The following is a 13,638-nucleotide window of genomic DNA, read 5'->3' as shown; positions in this document are numbered from 1 at the left end:
TGGTACCTTGATGGCCAGTTGATGAGGGAGTGGGTGTTGCCTTCTGCATCGGTCTGGAGAAACCAATCAGTGCTAAGTTTGGGTCTTGTGCTGCACCAATGAAAACCCAAGGAGAAACATGACCTGGGAGGACTGGGGGTGGTGGCAAACAGTCACTGAACTTACTTGAAAGCACACACTGGCCTTCATAACCAGAAACACTATATTGTGCATGACCAAAGTATGGCTGAGAAATAAATTGATTTTATTGATAAATTTAAGAAAAATTATTTTTGGGCAAATCGGGATTTTATTTTACAAGCACTCTGCTTTCTTGGGCTGTCATTGTTCGGAGTAAGATCAGCTCGCTCATTTCTCACTGGACGAAAACGTTAAAGTAACAACAAGCAAAGAAGAGATTGTTCTCAAAACAGGAACAGTTTTTTCAGTTCAAATGAACTGGATTGATTTTGTGATTTCAGACTTGGAGCAAACCACACACTGCAAAATCTGTTTTGCTACCAAAAGTGGGAATACGGCAAGTTTGTTTCAACACCTGAAACAGAGGCCCTCTGTCCAGAGTAATGTTTCTGTTTACGAGATGCTCAAGCTAGCGGCAGCTAACCAAATACCTGCTGCAATGTTCTACAAACATTTGTGTTTAATTGCACTTTGTGTTCAGGCTAACTTCCAGGGGACATTTTTAAAATAAAATAGTTTTCGTTGTCATTTTTGTTAAAGAAAGTAAAGGGAGGGGAAAAAAATGATTAAAATCTGGAATTGAATTTGGTGTGGGGGATAAATACAAATAAAATAAAATAAATTAATTTTGGTCTAATTTGAGAAGATGACATGGCCAAGAGAGAAATACTAATTATAATTGTTCAGAAGATGAGTTTCACAAAATGAACTGTAAACAAGTCATCCTTTGTTACTTGCATATCTCAACTGTTTCTGACCACAACTGCTCATAATTTCCTTACAAAAAAATGCCTTTAAGTTGGCCTTTTCAACAAAAATTATATATATATATATATATATATATATATATATATATATATATATATATATATATATATATATATATATATATAAAAGAAGAAAATTATTTCAAAATAATATCTCACCGAGAAGAACATGACTCCAAAACTATAATTGGCCTTTCTCCTTGGCTCACTTAAAGAGCATCTTGTGCTCTATAACTGGCAGATGAGCTTGCTGATAACTAGTTCAGACAGATAAATATCTTGCCTTCAGTCTTTCAGCCATAGCCTTTCCTTCTCGCCAACATTCTTTTGTCTCAAGCACTTGATGTTGTTCACCTCTGCTCCCTGTAACCTCTATGTTTTGCTCGAGTCCCTTTTTTTTTAAACACACAGATACTCTGTCTTGCTGCAGCTGACTTTCATTCCTCTCCTTTGCAGAGAAAAACTCCTCCCTCCTAGATGTTCCTCCATCTGCTCTCACTACAGATGACAAGCATCATGGTACAACGAGTAACAAACTATTGGCCTGTTTTAAACATTACTTTTTTGTAAAAACCTTATATTTGTTTCCCCAACTGCTTAGTGATGTTATCCTTTTGAAAAGATGTTGTTTGATTTTCAGGTTTCAGGATCCATCATTGCACTGAAACTGCTCCTGTCAAGGTGAAACATGATCACAGAATGTCTGAAGACAAAAACAAATCAAATTCCTCTTAGTTTTCCTGAATTATAAAGTTGTTTTTAGTGCACCAGAATAATTGTGTCAGATGAAATCACCTCGACCTGTGGGGGTCCCCAGGGGGCAATTCTGAGACCTCTTTTATTCAATCATTTGTTCAATTTGTCTAGGCCGGTTAATATGCAGCAATAATGTTAATAATTAAGAATATGCAGATGAAACTCAGATTTTAAAATTCACTCACAGCAGCTGAATTGAAACCAGTAGAGTCAATGTCACCTGATCACTGAATGGAGGCATAAAAGTGTTCTACTTTTAACTACAAGTGAATCTGAGATATTCATCTATGTGAAAGCGTAAACAGTAAATGGTAACCTTTAGATTATTTCTACCAAACAAATCAAAAATCAAGGTAAAATCATGGAATAATAAGAATTATACAAGTCAATTTGGATAAAAAACTTCAACACTTAACCTACTCAAACACATTGCTGGAATCAAAGGTATTTTGCCTAAACAAGACCTAAAGAGATTTAATCACACATCAATCTTCAGTAGGTTAGATTAAGGTCTGCTCTCTGGACTCAGTAAATGTACTGCAAGGCAGCTACAGTACACTCCTGCTGCTCGAGTTCTGACTAAAACCAGAAGGTTTAAGACCACATCAGTCCTTAGTTCTTTGCATTCCCATCCTGTTGCTAAGAAAATAGACTTAAAACAGCTCTGGTCATGTTCAAATCTCTCTGGCCTAGAACCAGAGTACATCACTGGCACAATGGATTGGCCCAATGTAAACCATGTGGTGATATGGGAAGTTCATGTACAAATCTGTCACCAGCCCCCAACATCAGGATGATGAAACAGCATTTCGATTTTATGCAACTACAATCTGAAACAATTTTCGTATGATGTCAGAGAACCTTGTATTTTCTACATTCTAATCTAGGCTAATATTTATTATTTTAGCTCAGTTAGACGTCTGATCCACACTCTTAGGACATAAGGGGCAAATGTATTTATAGTTAGTGATTTTACCATTTAGTCAGGATTTTACCGTTTTACTTAATTTGTTCTTTTGCACAGATTCCAGTGTTCCAAATGTGATTTTTTTTTAATTTCTTTCTACTGTAAATCCCTATTTCCTTGCACTGTATCAGTGCTATAAAAGTAAACTTGCTTTGCCCATTTAATAATGACATTTAAAGACATTCAATTACTTTAAAAAAAAGGTTTTACTAACAAAATTAAAATTGTTTTTTTAACAACTCTGATTTAAATTCCTCTATTTATTAACTTAGAAAAAAATTATGAGGGCTCTAAATCAAACAGAGTGATGTTATATGTTTTCAAATTTTCTGCTAAATCAGAATGGGTTAGGAAACGGGATCAAGGAAGAATAAAGTAAAAGAGAATAGAAGGGATTTTTGTAGAGGATTCCAGTCGCTCCTCCCCAAGTCTGAGTGCTTTGCAGTGGGTTAAAGTTGTGGTATAAAATAAACCTCAATGGCTTCATGCAAATCAGAGGTTTGGGTATTTTGTTTCTCACCAGAGAATTCCCAAACTTAAATTTTTTTTCCCCCTCTTCCTCTTCCCTTACATCCCGTCTCTTCTGGTTAAAACCAACAGGATATTTTGCAATATGAAAGGCGGGGGTCCTTGAAAAACAGGGGTTTCAAAGCAATTGAGTTGGGAAAAACATGACAGAGAATTATGTGGGAACAGCTCAGAACACAGATCTAAGTTCATTGGTACTTAGGCTGCATAAAAAAGGCCTTTAATGTAACCCAACCTCAACATGTTAGCCCCACAGAGACCCTGAAAAGAGTTAATTGGGCTGTCTTATTTGTTTCTTTTTCTTCAGGCTTTGCTGCTTGTGATCAGAACCAGCTGTGGGTCAGAGATGTGACTGTGGAGTCGCACTGAGCCACCCAGTAACACAACACCCCCCCTGCAACCCACACACACAAATGCACCCTCCAGCCAAGTTTTGAAATCTGAGCTAGTACAGAGATAGACGGAGCTTCATGACCCGCTGGGATGCAAAGACCAGGAATGCACCAGCACGTCTTTGCCAATGGTGGGCTCTGGAAAGCCTGTTTAGGTTCTATGAAAACCTTTCTGCAATCAAGATAATTTTCTAACTTTTGAAGTGAATATAAAAAAAACCTTAATAAAAACTTTATAGTTGGAAGATTGAACCCTTTAGTTGTAATGTTTTCTTTAAAAAAACATAACAACAGAAGACTTGCAGATAGGGGCCCAAGTCTTCTGTGTTTCCAAAGAGTTTTAGAAAACACTTTTTCCATTGACACCTTTAAATTGTTTCCCTTAATTCAATATAGATTTGTATTTCTTAACTAAATATTTTCATCCTTTGAGCTATATGCTCACGATAAATGTTTAAATGTTTTCAAAGAGCAAATGATTGTGCAACAGTCTACAAACAGAAGGTGCTTAGAAATAAAAGTAAAGCAGACAGGTAAGTCTCTGTCTCCTTTAAGTGTTTGTGATCAATACTGTGCAGAAGGTCAAATAACCCAATAACAAAGAGAATGTGTGTATTAGGCTTAGAGTGGGGATTTAATGTGGCATAGTTACGTAACCCTCATGTACTTGGCCCATGTCCCTTTAAGCTGTAGCATCAAAACTGAATTATGAGCCCGTCTTAGTTTGCTTAATGATCGTTGAGTACAATCCATTAAGATGCTTAAGGCAACTCAACTTCAAGTCAAACATTTAAGACCGACTGATGAAAATCCTGTTACTCAAATTATTGTGATCTAGGAAGTGAAAAAAATGCAGTTTGAAAAAGATCGTTTTTGTTACATTGACGTTACAATGGCAAGCCACAAGTTCCCTGCTTCTCTAAATTCCAACGCATCATCTTGCAAACGACTAAATCCATGTACGTCTTTGTTGTCCTTGCCAGAGTTGGCATCTGGCTAAAAGCTGTACAGGAATATTGCTTGCCATTTTTGTTGCATCGATAATGATAGGTTGTCGTTGTCCATAATCTTGATCAGAGTTGGACGTCACCATTTTACACACATTATACACCAGCTAACAGGCTTCTTTTTATTGGTTAACCATCCACCAATGAATAAAAAGAGGACGGCCTTGAGGGCATGCAAAAATTTGGAGTATAAAATAAAAAGTATTTTACATTTTCCACACATCTTTTACAGCACAAGTTTGTTGGCATTTCAGTTTTGCACTGATGTGTGCAGCAGAGTGTCACATAACTAAACATTGTAGCTTTGGAGAATCATGCCAAAGCACTACCCGCTATTTTTATTTTGTATTTGTTTTTTTTGTGCGAGTAGACCTTTTGGAATAACCCTGATTATGAGGATTTAGGATAATTTTGGAAATGTGAAAACCAGTAGAGGGAGAGGCATAAAATAACTTTGCAAAAGCGTGGCCTAGAATCAATAACTGCAGACTAAAGAGCAGATATGCTACCAATTTTCACAGGAGATTTACAGCTTCTCCTATTCTAAAGACCTACAGTTTAGGAAAGACACTATATCTTGAAGATGTAGGGTTAAGAATGAAGAGCACTTACCCCTGTCTGCTGATCACATTGCGGGCTTGCTGCTCAATGAACAGATCCCCTGAAGTTACTCCATGTTTTGGTGAGCTGAGGGATGAGAGTCTGTTCATTTTGGGGGAGTTGGTTGGGATAGATGCGACTGTATGTTCCTTGGCAGGCACTCTGGCAGAGGAGGACAGTGAAGTGACATCCATGTATGATGAGGAAGACAGGGACTCAGTCGGAGCAAACTGGCGTTGGTTTTCCAAGTTCATGAGCCTCTCTCTCTCCGAGAGTGAATCAGTCCTAAATCGGCTAGCGTAAGCGGAGCTGGGGGGGGTTTCTGGCCAGGCTGACCCTCGCGCTCTCTGGTTGGAGAAGGCAGAGCTGCTGTTAGCACTCAGGACAATATCCATACCTTTGTCTTTTAACGATTCCCCTATGATTCGACATCCAGAATCATCTGATTCCTTTCGGGCTCGGCTGTAGTGAGATGGATGATCCAAGTTGGGCTCGTGGTCCAAAGAGATGCCATAGCGCTCAGCCAGTTGTCGGCGGCGCTCTGCCTTGTAGCGAGCGATGCGTTCGGCCTTAGACTCCGGGGCAGTGGTGGTAACTGAACTGTAGGTGGGCTCCATTTGGATGCTAGACTGAAGTTCTGCCCTTCGTTGAGCTCTCAGCTGTTGGTTCGAAGACTTCAGCAGCATGTCTGGAGTTTCAACTCCTTCCATACTGCACTGCTGGACTGTCAGTTCAGAAGGAGACAATTTAACACAATTAAAAAAATAAAAATAAATGAGCTAAGGAGATTCATTGGCCTCACCAACGCAAGGCTCTGGGTCAGATGCCCTGGTGTATCTTGGAATGTCCTCCTCCAAAAGCCGGTTTGATACCAAGCTTGGCAGTAGGGATGGATGCACCTCGCCCTCAATGCCCTCCATCCTTCGAGTAATTCTCTCCTTTCTAGATTAAGGTGGCAATAAAACACTAGTGAACATGTTACCACCCTGTCCAGCTTTGCAACAGGAAACCTTTAAATGCATTTAATCATCATCTCACCTATTCATTTCCCAGTCACTTGCACTTGTGGATTTGCCTTCAAACCGTTTCCTTAATTCAGACACTTTAATAAAAATAACAGCAGGTTTCATAAGCTTTTGAAACAGACTGAAACAAGAAAGCTCAAAAACGGAACAACAGAAAGAAGTACATGCATTACACAAAAGCTCTTTGAAAATAAAAAAAACAATAGTAGTATTAATAATAAAAAGCCGACCTTTGGGAAGATTGGCTGCAATGCACACATCTATATCCTTGGCGCTTTTGGCTGGATTGTCTTTTTCGTCAAATGAGAATTCCTTCTGGAAGCTGGTGGGTGCAGAAAACAACAAATGTTATTCAATTGGGGCTGAGACGTGGGAAACTGGATTTGTTTATACACTTAAAATGTGACCAGATGTGGAAACCTTTCCGAAATCATTTTTACAGGTTCAATCAGAGATCCAGAGCATCAGAAATATAGCAATTAAAACAACTGATTTCAAAAATTGCCAAATTTAACATTTTAAATCCGTCATAACTTCTACCTCCCATAGACAAACAGAAAACCTTTTCTTTTTTTTTCATAAGCACTCTGAAGTAATTTTTGGATCACGAACAAAACCACAAAGTTGCAATGGCTCAATAAAAGAACTGGCAGTGGATATTTCATGTGAGGAAACAGCTGAGAATTGGAAAAACATCATTCTGTGGTTGAGTCCATTCCAGCAGTCATTGAGCTGTGAACATAGTAATGCACTCGAGCAGAGCAGATCTTTTTGTGTGCTAACATCATCAACATTCATGCCATCCAACATGTGATTTTGACTTGCATTTCAAAGCCAAACCAAACAACTCTGCTTCAAATTGTAGACTCTCTGCACATCACTGTGCTTGTCCTCCAGCGTGGTTTGAATACATTTGGTCATCTTTATGGTGTTTGGAGACTACAGAATGTAGCAATGCTCTGGTCAGCTGGTATTTCCTGAAATCTGGCTCTCTGTGGGCCCCAAGCCTGGGATGCTGATTTGGTGCTTACATGGTGTCTTGTTTTAAAGAAACCACTAGAAATGTATGTGGTATGTGAAGAAAACGTCCTGAACTTGTTCCTCTTGCAGCAGCCACGTTATTTATTAAAGCACAGCAATCTGAGATCTTGCAGTCAAAATACTCTAAATTTGTCATGCATTTGTGATTCCTCAGATTTTTTCCAAAAGTAAGCGGTCTTCATTAACTTTGGTCTTAAAATTAAAGAAACATGCTTTCCATAACCAGGAGCAACATTTTCACTTCTTCCAGGATGCTGGATTAAATAAAATCCAATTACCAGGTAAATATTGAACCGCTTCATAAAGTACTACAAAAATAAACTTACTTGCACTCTGGCTTCAAAACCTTATTTCATTTTTGTGGTTGGAGTGGTTAATTGTGTGTGACCTCTGTGTGACTCCAGAGGTAACCTCAAACACAGGTAGAGGTTTGATGAAGTCACATCGAAATGAGCCCTTCCATTTTACATTTATGTAAACAGCATGGCAGCTGTTAGCTACTCACTTCTAAAGGGTGTGAGAAAAACCTGCCTAAGATGACCAGGAGATTGTAATTGACGCTTTTATCTCATCTCGTTAAGATTACTGCAATTCTTGTTTTACTCTTTTTAAGAAATCCACAGCTACAGTAGGCACGAAATGCCACTGCAAGGCTTTTAACAGGAACCTGTTAAAGTGTTTATATTTTACTGCTTTCCATTGGTTACCTATCAAATTTAGAATTGATTTTAAAAATGTTTTAATCTCCAAAACTCTTAATGGGCAGGTCACTAATTATGTTTCCCAACTATTGGTACCATATGTCTCCAGTCGTCCCCTTTGGTCCTCTGGTCTGAGCCTACTTAAGGTTCCCAAAACCTGGTATAAAACTCGAGATGAGCTGTTTTCCTTCCACTTTGGTGTTTCATGTGCGCATTACAGGTTCATGACGTAAAGTGACAAATGGACTTCTGGGTATGTGAATGGAAAGGTAAATAAGGTAGCAGTCCTCTACACCCAAATGCGTCTGGGTAAAACTCCGCTTTACCGATACCTAATCCCGGAAAGCCGCAACACTAACAGTTATTTGATTTCGAGTTGCCAAAAGGCTCAGAATTTTGTTGTTTTTAAAACCTATACGGAAATAAAACTTCATAAAATGCTCCACATCTTTCATCCTCAAGCACGGCTCTGATAAAAACAACTTTGGTGTTTTTTATTGTTAATTTATAACTTTTCTTGTAAATGTATGACCTTTTTTCTTGTAGGTTTACGAGATTTAAAGTCGTAAATTTACAACTTTAAAGTTGTATTAAAAAAACAAGTTTTTCCTTGTAAACTGGGCCTAAAACTCTGTCGTACCATTTATAGGTTACTTTGTGTAAAATATAATATAGTTTAAATGTCCTCAAATCTGCTGACTCCAGAGGTATCTGTAAATTTTACTTAAATTTAATCTCAACAGACGAGTCCAAAACAGCAAACTGTTCTCCTACCTGAGCGCCCTTTTCTGCAGTAACCTGGGATTGCTGACCTTGGCTGGGGTCTCACTCCCAAGTCCTGAGGATAAAAAAGGGAAACAATAAATAAAGTCTCAGCATTCATTAATTCCAGCCTGAGCAGAAAAACCCTTAGTTGTGGGTTTTTGTGGCCAGACCGTATAGTGCAGTCAGCCCTCTAAGGGCGAAGCTTTCAGCCTGTCTGCAACTCTTTGGCACAGATAAGGTAATTAAATTGACCTGCATGGAGAAAACAAATTATGTAGAAAACAGTAACCTGCCAGGTTTAATCACATCATTGGATATCTGTATTAGTTACAGATACACTCCAGACTTCTCACAGAAATACCACACAGATCTCAGGAAAGCTCATAGTACTTGATAGGTAAGCCTGCGGGATGGAGTCTTGGAGAGTCACACTGCTCCTGATCACATGGCAAACTTGCATGCAGTGAAGTTGGAAAGAAGCCATGAGAAGTCAACACTCATTATTGGTGATGGGCAGCACAAGGAAAACATGAGTAGACTAACAAAAATTACAATTTTCCATTTTTTTTGATAAACTCAAATACTTGACATAAAACTAATCAACTTTAGTTTTTATCAATCTGATCCACCTTTGACAAAATCCAGCGAGTACAGGGATGTTGGCTAAACCATTACTTGTCTGATAGCAAATATTTTTTACAAGCAATCTAAAAATATTAAATGCTGACGTTAATATGCTTAGACATAGATCTTACATGAGCAACTCTGATAAAAAAAATTGCATTTTTTTTTTTTTATCAGAGTTGCTCATGTAAGATCTATGTCTAAGCATATGCAGACCTCAGTTGTAACCAGTGGTCTTATGAGTTCTTGTTGCCTTTCTATCAGCTGGAACCAGTCTGGCCAATCTCCTCTGAACTTTGGCATTAACAAGGCCTTGCCGCCCAAAGAACTGCAGCTCACTGGATATTTTCACTTATTCAGACTATTCTGTTAACCCTAGCGGTGGTTGTGGGTGAAAATCCCAGTAGATCAACAGTTTTTAAAATACTCAGACCAGCCTGTCCGGCACAAACAACCATGCCACAGTCCAAGTCACTTCAATCACCTTTCTTCCCTGTTCTGATGCTCGGTTTGAACTGCAGCAGATAGTCTTGATCATGTCTATATTAGAAATTTCCGTTAACAAGCCGTTGGACAGGTGCGCCTTATAAAGTGGCCCATGAGTGTTTATAATTGTGATAGATTCTATATATTTTTTAATTTATTACTTGTCTATATTATGAAGCAACTGTTTTTTATATTTTTACTTCAAATCTTAATCTTCTTTTTCCATGTATAATTGTTTTTCTGCTAAATCTGAACTATGCTTTATATTAAACCTAAATGACACATTGTCACACACAGTTAACAGCAAACTAATATTCAACAGCCATTGTCAGAAATCCCTTAGGAGGCAGTTGGCTCATGTACTCATTCCAGACCTCTAATGTGCGGTTCTGAGTGACCTTGGACCTTAAAGAGCCCACAAGCGTGCGAGTTCAAACATGTGCTCTCACTCCATCCGCTCAAAGTTCATCTCAGAGTTCACCTAATACCCTACCCCCACACCCTTCCATTGTTTCACCTCATCTTCTCTTCAGTGGTCTTGGCCTTGCATGTCTAGTCTCGATCAGTTATTCCCTCCTACAGATGATCAGGTGGACGTTTTAAATTCACCACACTTAAGCAAAACAAAACCTGAGAAGAGAGAAGTCTTATTTGGGGAGGCCTGTCAGGAGTGGTCACATATTGTTTCAGCTGGCTAGAAGTCTTCAGGAAAACACAGCTCATCGCTCTGGAGTTTTAAATGTTAATGTTGATTTCTGGAGTTAACAGCACAGCTTGGACTTGGACTATATTCAACATGAGGTTATTAATCATAAATGACACCCAAGCACTGTACCAAGTGCCATCAGGGCAGCAACTTTCCCGCATCATCCTTTATAGTTCAAGTCAAATCCTCTATCCAGACATGCAAAAGAGTGTATTAGGTTTATGAAAGCCTTTAGCAGAGTTTATACTTTAAAAATTTCTCATTTTGGTGAGTTTGCAAAATAAAATAATTACAATAAATTGGATATTTCACCTTTGTATGTGCCTTAACTCATTAACAGTCAGAGGGATTCCTCTTTGTATTAAATAACAAGAACATTAGTGTTTCGCCAACAGCAGCAGGGATTAACAGCAGATTGGGTTTCTGTGTTTCTTGGAGGCCACCAAAAGCCTTTGCTGTTTCCTCTTGAGAAAGATGTTACCTCACAAATCTCTACAGTGCAGGTACAGTAAACCTATTCACAACCCCACTGGAAAAAAATATTAAATTGAAGCATTGGATATGAGCAAAATGACTTTAGAAAAGCATAATATTAAAAAAAGAATAAATCCAGGCCTACAAATTAAAGTCAACATTGAAGTAGTTATTTGATAGAATATGAGCCTTACGCAAGTTTCAAACTTCCTGTTGCTTTCATAACTTGCAGGGTTCCATTTGTAAATATTGTACTGCATCTATCCATTTTTTAAACCTGCTTGATCTCTTTCGGGCTCAAAAGTTTGTTGGGGCCCATCACCAATACTGGTACACCCGAAAAAAGTTGCCAGTCTGTCATTGGGCCACACAACCCTATTCACACCTCATGGACAAATTAGATTCACCAATGATGCATGTTTTTGGACCGAGAGGAAGCCAGAATGCCCAGAGAAATCCCACGGATGCTTCAGGACTCCACAAAGAAAGGACCCGTCGGGATTCAAACTAGGGTGTTCTCGCTGTGAGACAAGAGTGCTAACCACTACACCATGTGCAGCCCTTCTTGTACTGCAAGAGGAGGAATTTCGCATTTTCTTTACACAGACATAAAAATACATCATACATCAGACAATCATTGATACAAAATACTGGCTTTTCCAAAACAGAAATACATGCTTTAATCCAATTTCTCATTGGATAACTGTTTATATTATATAAAGGAATTTTTCACATTTACATGGTGACTTAAAGTGTGGATGCCATGCTTTGAACAACTTTGTCAAATAAAAAAGCCCTTTAAACGCTGATTCTATTGATACCAATAGTTCGCGTCGAAAAAAATCCGAAGCATATGAATAATAGACATCTTTCGAAGGAATCAGAGATTTGGATCTGCCGCTAGAGCGCAGGCTGGAAGTGAACCCGATATGACCTGTGACGTCATGAAAGGCGTTGATTTTCGCAGTTCCGCTTCGGACAGCATGTAAACAAAACCGGTAGTCTTCGTTTCTCTCGTGTTTAAATCTGTTAATCATCAACATGCCAAGTCGTTGTGTGGCAGCTGGATGTAGCAATACATCTACTGAAAGTGTATCTGTGTATAAAATTCCCAAACAAGAAACGCTGCTGAAAAGGGGAAAGTTCAAGAAGGTGGACGGCGAAGGATTTTTCCCTCCAGATCTGCAGGAGAGAAGTCTGCGTTTTCGAAGGGACAAAAACCGGGACACAAACGAAGAATTTTGAACGGAGAGTTGGGAGGAGGATCTTGGCTTCTGAGTCGAGGAAAGGCGGGTGAGCTGGAAGCGAGCGAGCCGTTTTCTGGGTCGGAGAGGACGGCGCTGGAGTCGGGAGCGGAGGCTGCTAAGCTAGTGTGCATCACGATGGATCACATTGAGGCGAAGTAGTCGTGTTTTCTGTTGTCCTTGGATCCAACTGGAGTATTTCAACGCACTCAATGTTTTGCAAGAGAAGCAACAGGCCTGCAACGTTTTTTTTCTTTTGCTTTTGAGGTGCCGGTACCGTGAGTAAACTGAACTGTGTGTGTGTGAGCGCGCGCGCGCGCACGAGAAAAGGTTTCAAACGGGTTCAAACGGGTAAAACTGTTAATGTTCCACAGTTGTTAATGGTATACAGTGACTTTGTTAACTAAAGAGTAGTACCATCTGGGAAACTTTTATTTTGTGACATTTATTTTGTAAATTGGGTTGAAAACCAGTGTTTACCTTTGTTTAGATTAGGCCAAAAGGGGACATTTTGAGTATATTTTAGGGTAAGTGGAGTAATTTAATTTTATACATTTTTTAGACTTACTGGAGTCTAGCCGAATCTTCATGCTGGCTATCGTCATGATCGGCATGATCACTAGACCTACTACTTTCTGCTATATCCTCCTCACTTTCGCAAAAGGGTTCGAATCGATACGGTTGCAAAAGTGACTCATCATCATGATAATCTCCGCAACTTTCCTCTTCATCTTTCTGTTCATCTGATGATAAATCGCTAATAGAGACGGTAGCATCACTCTGTGCTTCGCTATCGGTGCTAGCCATGTTGTCTGCCTTGTCTTCCTTTCGTTACGTCACAAACAGGGCGGCGCGAATTCGGCGGAATGCGTGAAGCCGGCGGCCGTCCTCGTTGTTTATATTGCGTTTTTCGCTATTTATTCTTTTTCGAAAAATATTAAAAACAATCGCAACATGAAATAGAAACTATTTACTATATTTTGGCTTATTAAAATAGGCCATGTCACCCACACTTTAATCTATCTAATCACTGAAAAAAAGCAGATGATTACCAAACCTTTGGTATGCATGTAAATGGGCTCAGTGAGGAGTAATCGATGACAGACAGATACTCTAGGAGACAAATACCAGAGTTTCTTTACTGAAAGTGTGAACCAGAACCAGATGCAGTAAAAATGTTAACTGCTGGAGCAAAAATAGGAGCTGTCCTCTTGATAGTGAACTCTTGTCTTTGTCAGATCCAGTATACAAAGTTTGCCACAATCCAGACCTATGCAGTCCGGTTCACACAGTCCATATATTATGGCATGTTGGCTATCAGAGGACCCCCCCCCAACACACACACGCACAAACCCAAGTGCCTCAACACATCAGT

The 13,638-nt window shown here is 39.1% G+C and overlaps 1 protein-coding gene across 16 annotated transcripts in view; it reads right to left on the bottom strand.

Annotated features, from left to right (window-relative positions):
* Positions 1 to 13,638, bottom strand: part of svil (supervillin) — a 93,776-nt gene that overhangs the window by 43,628 nt on the left and 36,510 nt on the right. For 12 of the 16 annotated variants that reach the window (XM_020712522.2, XM_020712519.2, XM_020712520.2 and 9 more), the window contains 6 exons: positions 8,739 to 8,802; positions 6,453 to 6,544; positions 6,236 to 6,299; positions 6,000 to 6,139; positions 5,210 to 5,921; positions 7 to 90 (listed from right to left, as the gene is read on the bottom strand). In XM_020712522.2, coding sequence (XP_020568181.1) covers positions 7 to 90; positions 5,210 to 5,921; positions 6,000 to 6,139; positions 6,236 to 6,243 — 944 coding nt within the window. In that variant the 5' untranslated portion in view covers positions 6,244 to 6,299; positions 6,453 to 6,544; positions 8,739 to 8,802. Of the gene's footprint in view, positions 1 to 6; positions 91 to 5,209; positions 5,922 to 5,999; positions 6,164 to 6,235; positions 6,300 to 6,452; positions 6,545 to 8,738; positions 8,803 to 13,638 lie in introns of those variants that run through there. The other 4 variants (XM_020712514.2, XM_020712524.2, XM_020712525.2 and 1 more) reach the window with 2 other exon arrangements.

Source organism: Oryzias latipes, chromosome 20 (assembly GCF_002234675.1).
Source record: "Oryzias latipes chromosome 20, ASM223467v1".
In the NCBI taxonomy this organism is placed as follows: Eukaryota; Metazoa; Chordata; class Actinopteri; order Beloniformes; family Adrianichthyidae; genus Oryzias; species Oryzias latipes.
The sequence above is the reverse complement of the archived record's forward strand: the minus strand, read 5'-3'. Positions and strand labels throughout refer to the sequence as shown.